The following is a 16,301-nucleotide window of genomic DNA, read 5'->3' on the forward strand; positions in this document are numbered from 1 at the left end:
GTTTCCCAGTGCACACTTTTACCTGTGGCCCCAATCTAGCACATTCCTGGAGCTCTGCTGCCAAGTTAGTCTGCTTACCAGCTTCTATAGCTGATTTAAAATTCATCCCTCTTTAGGTCTGCTGAGCTGGTAGCCACATGTCCCACTGCTTTTTAGGTTCCAGAATTATCTTTGGGGGCCTTCTATCCAATTTTTTTTTTTTTTTACCTTTGTGGATTTATGCCATTTATTCCCCTTTGTTGTCATTCTAGGAATTTTAGGAGGGAATAAAGTTAACCAAGAGTATCTGTGACTATGAAATGCATACTTCTCATTTAATATCTGTCTTCAAATGAGAGTTACTTTTGAGGGCTCTACCATTGCTTAGTTGCCACAATACCTTCTACTGCCACTCTGACGAGCAAAAGTCAGCCTAAACTGGAGATACCAAAGACTACCAAGGTTTTAACATTGTTAGGTCTTGGTGCCCCATATATATGAAAAGAAAAAAAATATACAGAGGAAAAGTAACTCTAGAAAGGATAAAGAGTATGCCTGAGTTACATTCTGACAGATTGCAGAACCAGACGAAATCACTGGGGACAGCCTTTTGGGATCACATGTAGCCACTTGTCACGGAGACCTCTCCCTAATAACACAGCCCCAGCTGACGTGGAAAGCGCTGGGGCCATTGACATCAACACAGAATTGGGAAATGGTCCATGAGAAATCTTTTTGAAAATATATTTTTAGAAATCTTTCTGTCAGGTGCATTCAAGCCCCAGATGCACACTACCTTTTACATTTTTGTTGGGCCGCATAACGGCTGATACGAAGAACTGAATTTTCCAGGTAGGACAGATAACTCAGGCAGCCTTTTCAGGGGCCAATTGTAGAAATGGAACGGTCCTCTCAGAATCTTAAAACCTGAGGAAACTCAGGATTTCATGGAAAGGCGGCGGCCCCCAAAGCAGTTTGTGTCACAAGTACCTGATGCGTGGCTTCTCTTAGTTTCCTTTCACGTGTTTAACACCGGGAGGCAGGGTGGCTGAGGGCCAGTCCTGCCTGAACCTAACCTGGCAAACCTAAGATGAGTTTCAGGAACCCTCTGTCAGTGGATCATCCTTTCAATAAAGAAGTTTCCAGGTTGGGGGGGGGGGTGGGCAGAAAAATACCCACGCATTAAACATAGACCTGTCGGGCTTGTTGCTATTAGAAAATGCTCGGACTTTGGACGTGACGGATGCATCCCCCTTCTGAAACTGCTTCCTAAGCGGAGTCTGTTCCTCCTCCCCCGCGCCCCCACCCTCCTTCCCTGCACCCTCCCCAGCCCCCCCCCCCCACCGCTGCCCCTCACTCAGGGAGCAGGGAAGGCCTGGGGTGCAGAGCCGGAGGGTGCTAGCCGTGGCAGCGGCAGCGTCTAACCGTGTCCCCTCTCCCCGCGCTGCAGCTGGGTGGCCGAGGAGTGGGAGCACTGCACCAAGACCTGCGGGAGCTCCGGCTACCAGCTCCGCACCGTGCGCTGCCTGCAGCCGCTCCACGACGGCACCAACCGCTCGGTGCACAGCAAGTACTGCCCCGCCGAGCGGCCGGACAACCGGCGGCCGTGTAACCGCGTGCCCTGCCCCTCCCACTGGAAAACAGGGCCCTGGAACGAGGTGGGTGTGCGACTCCCAAGTGCGCGCGTGTGTTTGTGTGCGTGTGTATGGGTGTGCCCGGAAGCGTGTGCGGAAGGCGTGCACTGCGTATTTGAGTTGGGCACATGTATCCGGGAGGCGTTGTGTGAGTTGAGACGCGGCCACACAGACGGGACCACAGACTTTGTGATCCCTGAGCTCCTGGAGGTGCCAGGAAACAGGATTTTAAAACAGGTTTGCATTTAGGATGACTCGGTAGGGGCCACCACATGTGAATGCTCTGTGACATCTAAAGGGGACTGGTTCTCTATTTCATATCTTGGTTGACATCACACCATTCCCGCCGGATGAATTCCAAACACCTGACTGACCGCGGGCCCTGCCCCGTTTGGCACCGGGTGGCGGGGGACGCCTCTCCTCCCTCTCCTCCTCCTCCTGTTCCTCCCAGTGTAATTGACCTCAAGTTCTATCAGTTCAGGTGTCCCAGGAAATGACTCAACATTGGTATATATTGCAAATACTCCCCACACCAAGCCCCCGCAATCTCTTCTCACCCCGTTGCTCTGTGTTCCAACTCTGCCCTGGTTTGAGAAACTCCTGCTGTTCCAGAAACACCAAGCTCACGGGAGTCTCCACCTCTCAGCTGATGGCCCTTCCTCCTCCTCCTGACTCACCACCTCCGCAGCCGCTAGGGCTCCTCTCCAGTGGCCAAAATACCACCTTCCAGGGCTGCCTTGCCCCCCCACCCCGTCCTTCCCCGACCTTCCAGAGTGGCCCACAGCCAGCAGGCCATTCACGGTGGACACTGTAACTCTGGTCTTGGAGCCCGTGCCGGCCACTGGCCCACACACTTCTCGAAGACTCTGTGCTGCTTCTGCACCACACAGCCAGGACCTGTCCAGTCCTTGTTCATTTGCTCACTCAGTGTCCTGTGGCCTGAACTAATGCCACACTTCGGTATTCCTGAAGATTCAAAAGGAGGGATCATGAGATCACGGGAGAAAAGCTTAGAGGAGGAAAGGGCCTCAGCAAGCAGACACAGAATGAAGGCGGACGTGGAGAGCAGGCCCAGAAGCAAGGAACAGGAGAGCGAGGGTCACCTGCACGGGCCCCGAAAGCTAACTCACGTGTCTTTCTCAGAGACCTGGAACATAGGTCCCTCCTCTCTTCCTCCTGCCTGGACCAATAGCTTAGATGATCCCGGACTTAATCTGAAAGTGGTTAACCCCTTCCTTAACGGACTTAGTTCATGAGAATAAAATCACAGTAGCTCCAAAGAGGTTGACTGAACCAAGTTAGCCTTCCAGTAAGTTCTACCGTCAGTAAGGAAGGAGAAGGAATGGGAAGGCCAGTAACGGGATCTCTCCCTGGAAAGAGACCCCACCACCATTCTGAGGGACTTTGCAGGTATTAACATGACAGTGATGGTTTCTTTCCTGTCACGTGCTCCCCGCCTGCCCCACACGGCAGTTCTACGGACACTGTCCCGTTTACATTCGTTTAGTCCTGACAACAGTCCTGTGGCAAGTGCTGCCAGCCCTGCTCTCGGAGAAGCAGCCCCATGCCCAGGTGGGTCCCTCATGCCGTCAGGCTATGAATGTGATTATTTGTCTCCAAAAACAAAATAGAGAAGGAACTCCAGAGCTGTGCAGGCGCATATGTGTGTGTGTGTGTGTGTGTGTGAGCGTGTGCACATATGTGTCCACAGGGAGGAAGGTGGTGTTGGTGCAACGAACCTCTCTAACTGTAGCCTTGGTTTCTCTAGTGCTCCGTGACCTGCGGGGAAGGGACAGAGGTGAGGCAGGTCCTGTGCAGGGCGGGAGACCACTGCGCAGGGGAGAAGCCGGAGGCGGTCAGGGCCTGTCAGCTGCCCCCCTGTAACGGTACGTAGGACCCCGATCGGTCTCCCTGCTCTGGCCATGGTTTCTACACCTCAAAAGGCAGCATTTCAGGACCAGCTCTGGAAAGTGTTTGCTTGTCCGAAAGCAACCTGAGGAGCTCACCCCTGGGACACGGGCCTCATCGTCCTCTCCCAGATCCGCGTTCGAGGCTGTGCCCCACGCCCGCGACGCCTCCGAACCCCCCCCCCCGGGCCGCCCTGGGTCCTGTCCGGCGCAGATGCAGGGCTGAGGGCGCGTCGTGCCTGCGAGGCTGCCGTCGATTTGTTTTTCCAGCAGAAGCTACTCAGGTTCTCTCTGTGTCTTTATAAGTTCACATCACTGTAAAAGGCGTAATATCGCAGAAGGTTTTGAAATATTTTGCTGCAATTATCCAGTTCACACGAGGGGGATCGATGCCACGCGCGAAGCCATTTCCGTTCTCTCTGCGTCCCCCTCGGAGCCCTTCGGCGGGGGGTTCCAGAACGGACTCCTTGCACGCGTGCACGGATTCCAGAACGGACTCCTTGCACGCGTGCACGTGCACGCTCGCCTCGCCTCCCCCCTTGCGGCAGCGCAGGCGCGGGGCGCGTCTGAGACCGTGGAAGAGGTCCGGGATGGGGCCACCCCTGTCACTGGCTTCCTGGCTCCGAGGTGCTGCCGTCCCAGGGTGCCCCTGGCTCGCTTTCTCCGCGTCTCTCTCCCTGCGTCCCCCCCCCATTCCCCATCCTCATCCCCCCCCATTCCCCATCCTCATCCCAGTCTCTTCCTTTTTTTCTGCGCTTTTTTCTTCTCTTCTCTCTCTTTATCTCTTCCTTTCTCCTTTTTCCTTATTTCCCTCTTTCTTTCTCTGACTTCCCCAGCCTCTTTCTACCTCCGTGTGCGTCTGTGTCTCACCCTTACCCCCCCCCCCTTGCTCCTCCGCAGGGTCCTCCTGCCCTTCCTCCCCATCCTTGTCCCTCTGCCTTTCTCTCCCACTCTGAGTCGGGATCCGTCCCCTCATCGGCCTCACTCCTGTCCCTCTCCTCTTGGTCCCTGGTCTTCCTCACCTGCTTTCTTTCTCTCTACGCCCATGTCTGCGCTCGGCCTGTGTCCGGCTCTCTTTCTTCTTGTCCCGCTGCTCCGGCTGCTGCGGGCTGTTCACTCCCTCTCTCCACCGTCCTCAGTCGCTCTCTGCCCACCTGACAGCTCCTTCCCCTGCTGCTGTTTCCTCACACTCCCTACTGCTGCCACCACAGACTTCCTCTCTCTCTCTCTTTTTTTTTTTTTTCTGAGCAGAGAGCCCGATGTGGGACTCGATCCCAGGATCCTGAGATCATGACCCGAGCCGAATGCAGAGGCTTAACCCCCTGAGCCACACAGACTTCCTCTTAAATGCCATTTTCCTGGGTCTGTGCCTAATGACAGCTGGATGCTGCTGGGACAGTAGTGGGACTCGGGACTTATGAAGTTGACTTTTCATTGGCCTGAGGTGCTATTTTATCAAATGTCTTACATTTTTAAAAATTTTTTATTAACATATAATATATTATTTGCCCCAGGGGTACAGGTCTGTGAATCGCCAGGTTTACACACTTCACAGCACTTACCTTAGCACATACCCTCCCCAGTGTCCATAACCCCACCCCCCTTCTCCCAACCCCCTCCCCCCAGCAACCCTCAGTTTGTTTTGTGAGATTAAGAGTCACTTATGGCTTATCTCCCTCCCAATCCCATCTTGTTTCATTTTTTCCTTCCCTACCCTCCACAACCCCCTGCCCTGCCTCTCAAAAATGTCTTTTTTCTTTTTTAATGAAATTTCAAGTCTTAAAGCTTATAAACCATTTCATTACAAATTTTCCTTTGAAATGTGTGGTAGCAAGATCAAGTATGGCCATGAGAGGGAGACAGAGGACTTAGATATTTAATCATTTTTCTTCGGAAAATACATTTGAAAGTTTAAAACACAAGACAAAGCCAACAGAACAAACTTTTCCCAGTGAGAAGCTGTAAGTTTACCGTTGTGATAATATTTTACTCATTTGTACTACCTACCGTCAAGAGGCTAAAAATTTTGTGAGTAGACTTGACTGTTCTTAATAGTTGGTAAAGCATGTGCTTCTGCAAATATGCCCAACTGTCAGCAAGAATTGCTTGATTCTCTTCCTTTAGCTAAAAGAAATTCTTTTTAATTGCAAAACAGAGGTACAGATGAGATGGCATAATTACGTTAGGGATTCCACCATCTACTGCATTGCTCTGAAATCCAGGCCCAAGAGCCAATTCCATAAGGTCTAAAAGCCATAGGTTTCTATCACACTTTTTAATTAGTAATAATTCCCATCAGTCTCAGGGGCGCCTGTGTGGCTCAGTGGGTTAAGCCTCTGCCTTCGGCTCAGGTCATGATCCCAGGGTCCTGGGATCGAGCCCCACATTGGGCTCTCTGTTCAGTGGGGAGCCTGTTTCCTCCTCTCTCTGCCTGCTTCTCTGCCTACTTGTGATCTCTGTCTGTCAAATAAATAAATAAAATCTTTTAAAAAAATAATAATAATTCCCATCGGTCTCAAACTGCAATTAAAATCAAATGACTTTTTGAGACCGTATGAAATACCCTTTTCCTGAACCTCTTACAATGATGTGGGCATAAGAACAAGAAGGCCCAAAAGCTTCCTTAATTTTAGTGATTGATTTTGTCATGTGAACCCTTTCCCCAAGCCCCATTTTGATTGTACTAGTTCCTTGTTGCTGTTAAGCTCTTCCCATCTATCCTGAGACAAATTGCCATGAAGTGAATGTATCCCTATGGTCTTATCTGTTGTTTTTTTTTTTTCTTGGAATATCTCGTCATTTTCCTCCTTGATACAGAAGCATATTCTGTCCGGCCCTAACTAGACCCGTGTTGTGAACTAGTTCTTGCAGTGCCAAGGTGCTCACACAGAGTGGGGGACTCATACAGGAGCCCCTTCTCTAACATGGAGAGACGAGGTCATGCTTTGAGCTGGGCCACAGAAAGGGGGTTAGGGGTCAGAGGGAAAAGAGAGTACAGGGTCAAATAAAGTCCTCTCATCACAGGGTTTATTAAACATACAGGAAGAAGAAATTAATATACTTATTTTAAGATACAGGCATAGAAAAAGTCATTCAGAAATAATAAGGGTATTTGAGGAGAAACTCATTAATGTGCCATGCAGACATTCACAACATAATTAGATGATTACCTTAGCTAATACGCAATATTCAGATGTGTCATTCTATGTAGTAGATCTGTAAATGTCAGACAAACACAGGTCATTCCAAAATTGAAGGGGACATGCTGTTACTCTAATGGATAGTTTTATCATTGGTTTTAGAATTGGTAATCGGTAACAGATACAGGTGGTAATTTTAGCTCTCTCTTGGTCTTGCCAACTGTCCATTTTTTTCAAACTTTAGAAAGATTCTTTAATTTCCTTGGCAATTTATATACAGGTTCCTTACCTAGCCGTGAAGTATGACCCATTAATACTTTGTAATTTTAAATGATTCTAGTGTGTAAGTGCCACAGTTTCCAATTCTTTGTGCTTACGGATCCGACATAGGATTAGTATCTCTTTGCGGTACTGTGTTTGTGGACTCTGCATGAGATGTGCCCTAAAATGGCTGAAAACAAATATAAATTCATGTGTCCATGAGCTCAACATTTGGAGTTTTTGAAATCTAATTCTTATAACCTGTACTTTAAAAAATTTAAAGATGATAAAAAGAGTGTGCTCACACGTGTTTCAGCTGTTTTATGAGTCCTTTAGTACTTGAAAGTGTTATCAATTCAGTCAAATTGAATTTAAAAACTATGAATGATTCAAAAGAAAGTTGGAAGACTTGACCCAAATTTATGCTTTCAAATAATAAATAGTCTGAGAATATTCTGTAGTAAAAATGAAACTGTTACATTGACTGTGGATGTTACCTTGGTTTTCTTTTGGTAATATGTTTTTAAGATTTAATTTGTTCCCAACGGTCCTTAGAATTTATTTTGCTTTTTATTTATTATTATTATTATTATTTTTAAAGATTTATTTATTTATTTTGGAGAGAGAGAGAGAGAGAGAGGAAGGGAGAGGGACAGAGGGAGAGAGAGAATCTCAAGCAGACTTCCCGCTGAGCGTGGAGCCTCACGCTGGGCTTCATCTCAACATCCTGAGATCATGACCTGAGCCAAAATCAAGAGTCAGATGCTTAACCAGCTGAGCCACCCAGGTGCCCCAGGATTTATTTTGATTTTAACCTAATGTAGACACTAATCTATTACAAAGCCGGAAATACTATAAAGTTTAAAAAAAAAGAAAAAAAAGAGAGAGATGTTTCTTTATATCCTAAAAAATATTTGTGCAAAATGAATCCTATTGTCTCATTCTAAAATCATATGTAGGTTCCTACGAGGAAGAGAAAAGTACCTTCAGTGTGCAGACTTGATGAAGATATTAAAATGGTATTCAATTCCAGGGCTTGGCAGAGAAAAAGACTGTATATTTCAGTGAATTTATCTAAATGTTCATATTTGTTTATTGAGATGTAGTTGACATACAACATATTAGTGTCAGGTGTACCATATAATGATTTGATATTTTTACATGTTGCAACATGATCACAACCTGAAGTCTAGTTAATGTCTATCACTATGTATGATTATGAAATTATTTTTTCTTGCCATCAGAACTCTTAAGATCTATTCTCTTAGCAGTGTTTAAATATGCAATTCAGCATTATAAACTGATGAACTGTGGCCATCCCATGTACATTATAGGCCCATGACACTTATCACTGGAAATTTCCGCCTTTTGACCGCCTTCACCCATTTCACCCCCTCCCTAACGCCTGCCACTGCAACCACCAATCTGTTTGCTGTATCAAGGAGCTTTTGTCCCTAGATTCCACGTACAAGGGAGATCGTGTGCTACTTGTCCATCTCGGTCTGACTTACTTCATTTAACGTAAAATGGTCAACGTCCATCTATGTTGTACATGGCAAGATTTCATTCTTCTTTACATCTGAATAATATTACGTTATATAGATATTCCACAGTTTCTTTATCCATTCATCCATCCATTGGCGAGCAGTTAAGTTTTTTCCGTATCTTGGCTATTACAAATGAGGCTGCGGTCAACATGGGGGTGTGTGTGTATCTTTCCAAAAGAGTGTTTTCATTTTCTTCTGATACCTGCTTTTGGGACTTACCAAGTCATATAAAAATATGCTTATCTTTTTAATTTTTACAGGAGTATCCGTGCTGTTGTCCACAGTGGCTGTGCCACTCTCACCACTGACATTCACATTTTTTTTTAAAGATTTTTATTCACCTATTTGACAGAGATCACAAGTAGGCAGAGAGAGAGAGAGAGGAGGAGGAAGCAGGCTCCCTGGTGCGCAGAGAGCCCGATGGGGAACTGGATCCCAGGACCCGGGATCATGACCTGAGCCAAGGCAGTGGCTTTAACCCACTGAGCCCCCCAGGCGCCCCTGACATTCACATTTTTTTTTCTTTTTTTTTTTTTTTTAATTTTATTTATTTATTTGACAGACAGAGATCACAAGTAGGCAAAGAGACAGGCAGAGAGAGAGAGAGGGAAGCAGGCTCCCTGCTGAGCAAAGAGCCCCATGTGGGGCTCGATCCCAGGACCGTGAGACCATGACCTGAGCCGAAGGCAGAGGTTTAACCCACTGACCCACCCAGGTGCCCCCCTGACATTCACATTTTTAATGCAAAGTCTCATTTGGACAACTCCAATTCACATCGGATTCTACTTAAAATTTTATATTCCGAAACAATTTCCGTTTCTCCCTTTCATTCTGCTTAGATGTATGTTTCATCCTGTCTTCTTTTATCCTCGGCAGATGAGCCGTGTTTGGGAGACAAGTCCATCTTCTGTCAGATGGAGGTGCTGGCGCGGTACTGCTCCATACCCGGCTATAACAAGCTGTGTTGTGAGTCGTGTAGCAAGCGCGGCACCACCCTGCCACCGCCGTACCTTCCAGAAGCTGCTGAAACTCACGGGGATGCTGTCTTTAACCCCAGCGACCTCCCTGGATCTCTCCTGATGCCTACGGCCTCGGTCCCTCACCGTTCGGAGCCCCCTGCGGAGAGGAAGCGATCTCTGAGCAGGCTGCCTGCGGCGGGGGGTCCCAGGCCACACAGTAAACCCGATGGTGCTCACTTGCCCCAGAGGAGAGCTCCGCTAGCCGGGGGTAAGACTCTGAGACTGGTGTCCCCGGCCACCAGGAGCAACCCGCTCAGCTCCCCCGCAGAAGAGGCCGCGGCCCACCTCCCCGCGGTCAGCGAGTCCCTGGATGCTGCTTCTCAGGCCAGAACCTCAAGGAAAGATGACAGAATCATTGACAAGACAGGTCCGGTCAGATCGGCCGCTTTGGAAAGATGAGAAAGCGAACCTCGAAGGCCAGAAAGCAGAGGAGAACCCGGACAGGCTCCCTCTCCCTGCGGTGCATACAGCTGGTTTCGAGTCCAGTCCCCGTGTTGAAAGTAAATCTCCGTAACTGTCAGCTCGTCTTGTCTGTGAGCGGAAGAGCGAAAAGTGCTGGTTCACTTTCTAGTTGCTTTCATCCACCTCTTGTTCTGCATGGACTCATTTGCCAGAAGTCATCGGAAGAAAGCACCAAAGATTATTAATAGAAGGAAAGTAAGTTGCTAAGTGTGTCGGTCCCTCTCTAATGCAGCAGAGGGCCTGGAAACAATTATGTATATCGGCGGATTTTTTTTTTTTTAAGAAGTTACACTAAAAATAAAGAGGTGCCAACAGTTTACACTTTAACGAAATATTTTGGAAATGGAGCAAAAAATTCTTAGACTTGTATTCCTATTTATCTATATTAGAAGTATTGTATGAGCGAATTTGCAGCTGTTGTGTAAATATTGTATATTGCAGAAATCAGTATTATTTTAAGAGATGTGTTCTCAAATGATTGTTTACTATATTACATTTCTGGATGTTCTAGGTGCCTGTTGTTGAGTATTGCCTTATTTGATGTGCTATGGGTCGATTTTCGAAGCCGAATATTATGAACAAGAAGTTAGAATTGTAGCTACTGACAGTACAAAGGGTTTTTGTTGTGTGGTTTTGTCCGATCAACAGTGTGATACCTAAGTTACAGAAAAAGAAAAATCATACAATGCTGTGGACATACAGATCCCAGCTTGCCTCTTACCTCCCACTTTTTAAATAACAAAGATTAGGAAAGATCTGTTAGGCTACTAGTGGTCACAGGACCAGAGACTAGTGAGTCAGCCTAAGCAAGCCAAAATTAAAACCCTCTTATCAGGATCTCAGTAGATACCACTGAAGTGTCCTGTGTTCTTGGGCTGATTTTTTCTTTTCCCTTTGTTGACATATGCAAAAGGTTATACTCAACGTACTGTAAAAATGACAAAAGAAGAATGTTTCGAGATAATTTGCTTGTGTGTTGGTAGCTGAGAAAAGCATCATCGAACTAGAATTGACACCTGAGTGTAATAGGGCTTTGGGGCTTTGGGGCTTTGGAGGAAGATTCAAGAAAGTATTTGTCCGTGGTCGCAATATTTATTTTCTGCATGGTCCGTATTCAAATGTTCACAACCACGATGCATCTGACTGCAATCATGTGCTGGTAATTTCTGTCAGTGGTCACCTTACTCACAGTGAAGCCAGAAATGCTCTCTCCAGGGACTAGATGTAAAGTACTTGTATATAGAATTCAGAACTGAAGATATTTATTAAAAGTCGATTTTTTTTTCTTGATAGTATTTTTATGTACTAAATATTTACGCTAATATCAATGGCATATTTTGGTAAACTAGAGAGACATCATTAGAGATGCACGTTTTGTGCCTGGAGGAGAAACTTAACCAAACAACGGCAACCAAATCAAAGAGCTAATTTGAAACAAAATTCGACCTCATGCAACCTTTTTGCATTTTTAAAGTAGCTGATACAAAGTTAATGACTTCTTCCCTTTGGATGGAACCTTAAATAGTATAGATCCAGATAGCTGTTTAATGAAAAAGGGAATTAGAAACATTTCTTTAAGTATATGAAAGAGGTAAATACTTAAAAGAAAAAAAGAAAAAGTGTTGTGAGCGCAATGTTCTTGAGGTCAGTTCCTGAACTGTATTATGCGAACGAACTCGAGAGATGTCAGCCTCTCTGAGCACATCTGTGCAAGGATGTTTGCCTTTTAGCCACGGTAAACTCAGCTTCACCTACTGACTCTCTACCACTAAAGAATCTGCTACTTCGTGCAAAGCTCTTAAAGTTTAAAGGAATAAGCTAAATTCCAGACAGAAAAACAACCTCTGAGCCTCAAGTAGAAGTCATTTTTTTCCCCCCTGAAAGCTTCCCCGGAATGAAATTCTCTCTAGTTTGCTTGCATATGTACGCATCTGGTCCACAGGAGAATGCAGAGAAAGACGGTCGCACACATACACCTCCCATGAAGATGTACATATTTCTTCTACTTCTCATCTTCGAGCTTCCTTTTCTGCGAAGCTAAAAACTCCCTTTTTATCCGAGTGTACACTACTGATGCTGTTTGTTGTATTGGGAGCACGTAGCAATAAAATGTTAACAAAATATAGACCTGGCTCTATCTAGATTCTATTACGAGGTTCGTTACTGAGTAATGGAAACTTACGTTCCTCCTACCAAGTTCAAATAGTGTCAAATTCATTGGCTCCTTGGACTTTCTCTGAAGAGGCTCAAATAAAGTGACAGTGTCTCCTAGCCTCACACCAAGGTGTATCATAACATTTTTCTATCATAAAAGAGAGACACTAGGAGCGGTGGCTCTGTGCTTAAATCCATCCCGCAGAGCTATGAAGATGCGGAGAGCAAAGGGCAGTAATGCTGGGACGTCCAAGGAGGGGAAGGGGGACTTCTGTCTTCTGAATGTGCCGCCCCAGAGTGGTTTTTAAAGAGAAGCTGTCCAGCAGCTTTAGAATGCTTATTCCCTGAGGACTTCGGGGACTACGTGACATCTGACTCGGGAGTGGGGGCTAAAGCAGGGCATCAAGGCTCGGGCGGGCGTGGGGGAGGTGTGTGGGGGGGAGCTTTGCTTATGTCACGGGGAGGCACTAGATTGCCATGGTCACTTTAAAGGGCAAAGGCAGGTTTGAACTGCACCTGTACCTCTATACCTGAATGACCCCGGGTAACCAGACTTAAGGTCAGTTTCCTCATCTTTTAAAATGGGAGGCAGGACTGTCGAACTTCAGTGCGTAATTGCTGTCAGAAAGGAGAAAGTAAAGTTGTTAGCCTGGGGCTGACACCTAGTAGCTCTCAATAAATACTAAGTATCATCATTGCCCTTATATTGTCCCCATCCTCCTCCTCATCTTCATCATGTGACCAAACCATAGCTTTCCTCTAGGTTTGTGATTCAAACCACAGCTGGTTTGAATCATGGTCACAGAGTCCTGTTAATGGTGGTAAAGAACATAGTTTGAGGAATCTAAAAACCACTTTAGGTTCTAAATAGGAGGGACAAACTCATTAAAAATTATCTCTAGTCAATGGTTTTGAAAAATTTTAGCTATGTCCACCTTCCCTTCATAAACAATAAGTAGTCAAACTAAAGAAAGACAGCTAATTCTCTTTTTCTGTGCAGTAGTGAAATAGAAGCCAGTAGTGAAATAATGCTCTAGATTATTAGCAAATAAAATGTTTTCCATATATTTGCAATATACTTTGCAAAAATATCAAGTTATTCCTTTAAACATAGCTTATCATGAATAAGCTGCTTAAATATATGATATTTAAAAAAATCACTTGAAGAATGATGAAGAGTGGACAACCAAAAAGTATTTGTTACAATTGTTACAAAAGTACTGAAGATAATGGTAGTAAAAAGTAAAAGGTTAAAGCTACTTAAAATGCAATAAAATATAAAAACCACCCAAGGGTGGGTAGGCTTTGTCAATACATCAATTAGTATTAGAAAACATTCCTTTTGGGCTCTGATATGTGAGAAACTTAATTTGAGCTAGAGACATTATTAATTAAAATTAATAAAAATTAATTAAAATACTGCCTACCAAGCAAAGGCATAATCTAAAATGAATTTGCCATCAAAAACACAAATTCTAAAATAAACCAAAGTGCTATCAATTTCCCCAAAAATCATCAGAAAGTTCACCTCGGTATTTGAATTGCTTCCTAAATTCCCCCATCCTGGTAAGTGGCAGGAGCCTAAAAAGTTGCCCATCTACTTCCCGGCGGCACTAGGCTTCCTTGTAGGAGTGCTGACGACACTGACTCTGCCTTTGGTCCTCGGTCTTGGCCGCCCCTCACACGCAGGTGGCACCACTTTAGATAACTACCCTGTGACCTCACCCCTGTGCGCCTCGCTCCATAAAAGCTGGAGGTTAAGGTCCGGATAGGGGCGAAGGATAGGAGTGCTGTCTGATTGCCCGGTGGTCTGACCGCTGCCGGATTGTCCCTGTCTGTAAGTTACCCTGGATAAAACTCGGAATGCCATGGGGGATGGGGGGGGGGGGCTTCCTTCTCTTTCTGGTATTGTTGTGCCTTCTCAGTCTGGAGGATTCACTACTGACCCTTCTCCACCTTCTAACAATTGGTTACTCTGCTGGGTACCGAGAAAGAAACAAGCATGAGAGACAGGGCTGAGCAGGGAAAGCCCTTTGCTTCTGGGGGAGCTCCCAAGCTGGCCAGTCACTGCCATATGGAGACACGTGGCCAGGTCTTTTGAGCAGTTTGGACAATTACTTGTGCATGGGGATGCCCTAAAAATACCTGTGGGATTGCTGGCTATGCCCCGTCGGAAACTGGTAGGGAAGCAGAAGGGTCGAGAAGAGGTGGCAGCTCAGGTGTCCTGACTGTGGGGTCCTGGGAAGATGATATCGAAGACCGTATCTTACTGTCTGCTGGGGCACATATGAGACCTGGGTGTCTGTTCTTGCCCTGTGCTCTGGTAGCCCATCACTACTGTAGTCTCTTGGTCGCTGACTTCAGGACAGCCTAAAAAATCCATCAAAAGGGAAATAAACAGGTTGAAACACAGGAAAAACCAAAGGATATTGTTCATAGTAAAATGGTAGAAAGAAGGCCCACCCCTTTCTTGCCACAGTTGTGGCAAGAGCTAGCATTACCTGGAACCCTGTGAGAGAATCTAGACAAACAACCCAATCTGGTCTTGGTAAACCTAAAGAAGACATTGCCTAAGGGGGAGCAGTTTATGCCCTTGAAGGAAGTCTCCAAAAGCCAGGGGTGTTTCAGAGTGCCCCTCCAACAAGGAGGAATTTCAGAGGTGGGTATGCCCTAACCCTAGAGACTGGGGTTAGGCCAATGTCACCCTTCAGTACATGCCATGGGGAGACAGCCAGAGGCCCCATGGTGACTTAAGCATTTATTGGTCTAGCTCTAAATAACAGACCATACAGCTCTAATAAACAGTGTTGCTGAATGCACACCTCTCTTTGGGAGCTCCCGCAAAGTTCCAGGGAGACCTAAAGGCTATTTATGGTCATGGGGACAGATTAGCAAGGCCGAACTAATTCCTACCTACAGATCTGCAGGCTCCCTCCCTGCTGTTCTGTTATATATTTCCCCCATTTCTGAGTATAATTTGGGCACCGATGTTTTACAGGATCTGGCTCTAACTGCAGTGACCGGCCAGTTCAGCTTGGGTATCTCAGTAGTGAAACCCATCCCCGTGCGTCGTGCAAAACTGGGAACCCAGGCCTCTGCTGGTTTCCCAGAGAATAACACAAGTACAGGGCCTGGGAGTGTGAATGCCAGATGGGGGCTGTGAATTAGATGTAAGTTCATATCCACAAGGGTTTAGATGGGGCTTGGGGCGATGACAAAATGGGAAATCAATTATTATTTCTTTTTTAACGTTTTTACTTCAATTCCAGTTTTGTCCTACAGTGGTTTCCTACTTTCAGGTGGCAGTTCAGTGATTCTGCATTTCCGTGCATCAGCTGGCGCTCTTCACAAGTGCTCTCCTTAATCCCCATCACCTACCTCCCCCGTCTCACCCCCCCCTTGCCTCGAGGTTCCGAAAGACTCTGTTCTCCTTATAACATGACACCGCTGGAAACCCTGGTTACATTACCAAGGCTTTGAGTGGAATGTTGGGTTTGAGAGAGACTTGCCTAGGCTCAGATAGGACCCGGCAGCTTTAAGGAACTAAGGTTGACTTTATGGAGCCTACGATGGCCCTGGGGAAAAACTGGCTTGATTTTTTGCTTCTGTGATTCCCAGGAACCTTACTAGGCGAATAAGGAAGGTCACTTTCTGGCAGGTTTGGGAATCTCCAGCTATTCTGAGGGAACTCAAGAAGAGTGGGAGTAACCCATACCTAGAAGTACTGCAGGTGAGTCTGATTTGGCTTTGCTCTTAACCTTGACAGATGATTAAACGCTCCCTGTGAAGTTCCTATGAGAAGTCCCAGTGTCCTGAGCATGTTATGAAGGCGGCACACACATGAGTTCTGTCTTTCCACATGGTCAGCTTTATTCAATCATAAGGCAAGGCTTGCATAATTGTAGAGCCGGTTCAGGATTCCAAACTCAGTGACCTTTCACCACAAGTTTGATTTGGTTTCTTGCACATCACACAAAGCAAAGCGTTAGTCTCACAACAAACTAGAACAAGGGGTAGGAAGTCAACGAACCGAACGTGAAGTCAGTCTGTGAGCACGCAGCTGGGACGGGGACCTGGTCTGCTCAAAGCCCGCTGTTGGCACCTGCTGCTTATTACCTGCAAAGGCGTGAGGGATCTGTGTTCCACTCAGAGATCAGTGGGCAGAGATCAGTGGACAAAGGCTCGGGCAGCAGTTGGT

General features: G+C 46.2%; 1 protein-coding gene across 4 annotated transcripts in view; it reads left to right on the forward strand.

Annotated features, from left to right (window-relative positions):
• Nucleotides 1–12,072, forward strand: part of ADAMTS3 (ADAM metallopeptidase with thrombospondin type 1 motif 3) — a 249,223-nt gene extending 237,151 nt beyond the window's left edge. For all 4 annotated transcript variants that reach the window (XM_082727729.1, XM_082727728.1, XM_082727726.1 and 1 more), the window contains 3 exons: nt 1,430–1,637; nt 3,382–3,499; nt 9,345–12,072. In XM_082727729.1, coding sequence (XP_082583855.1) covers nt 1,430–1,637; nt 3,382–3,499; nt 9,345–9,886 — 868 coding nt within the window. In that variant the 3' untranslated portion in view covers nt 9,887–12,072. The remainder of the gene's footprint in view (nt 1–1,429; nt 1,638–3,381; nt 3,500–9,344) is intronic.
• The last annotated feature ends 4,229 nt before the right edge of the window (nt 12,073–16,301 follow it).

This window comes from Mustela nivalis, assembly GCF_964662115.1.
Source record: "Mustela nivalis genome assembly, chromosome: 4".
Lineage (NCBI taxonomy): Eukaryota > Metazoa > Chordata > Mammalia > Carnivora > Mustelidae > Mustela > Mustela nivalis.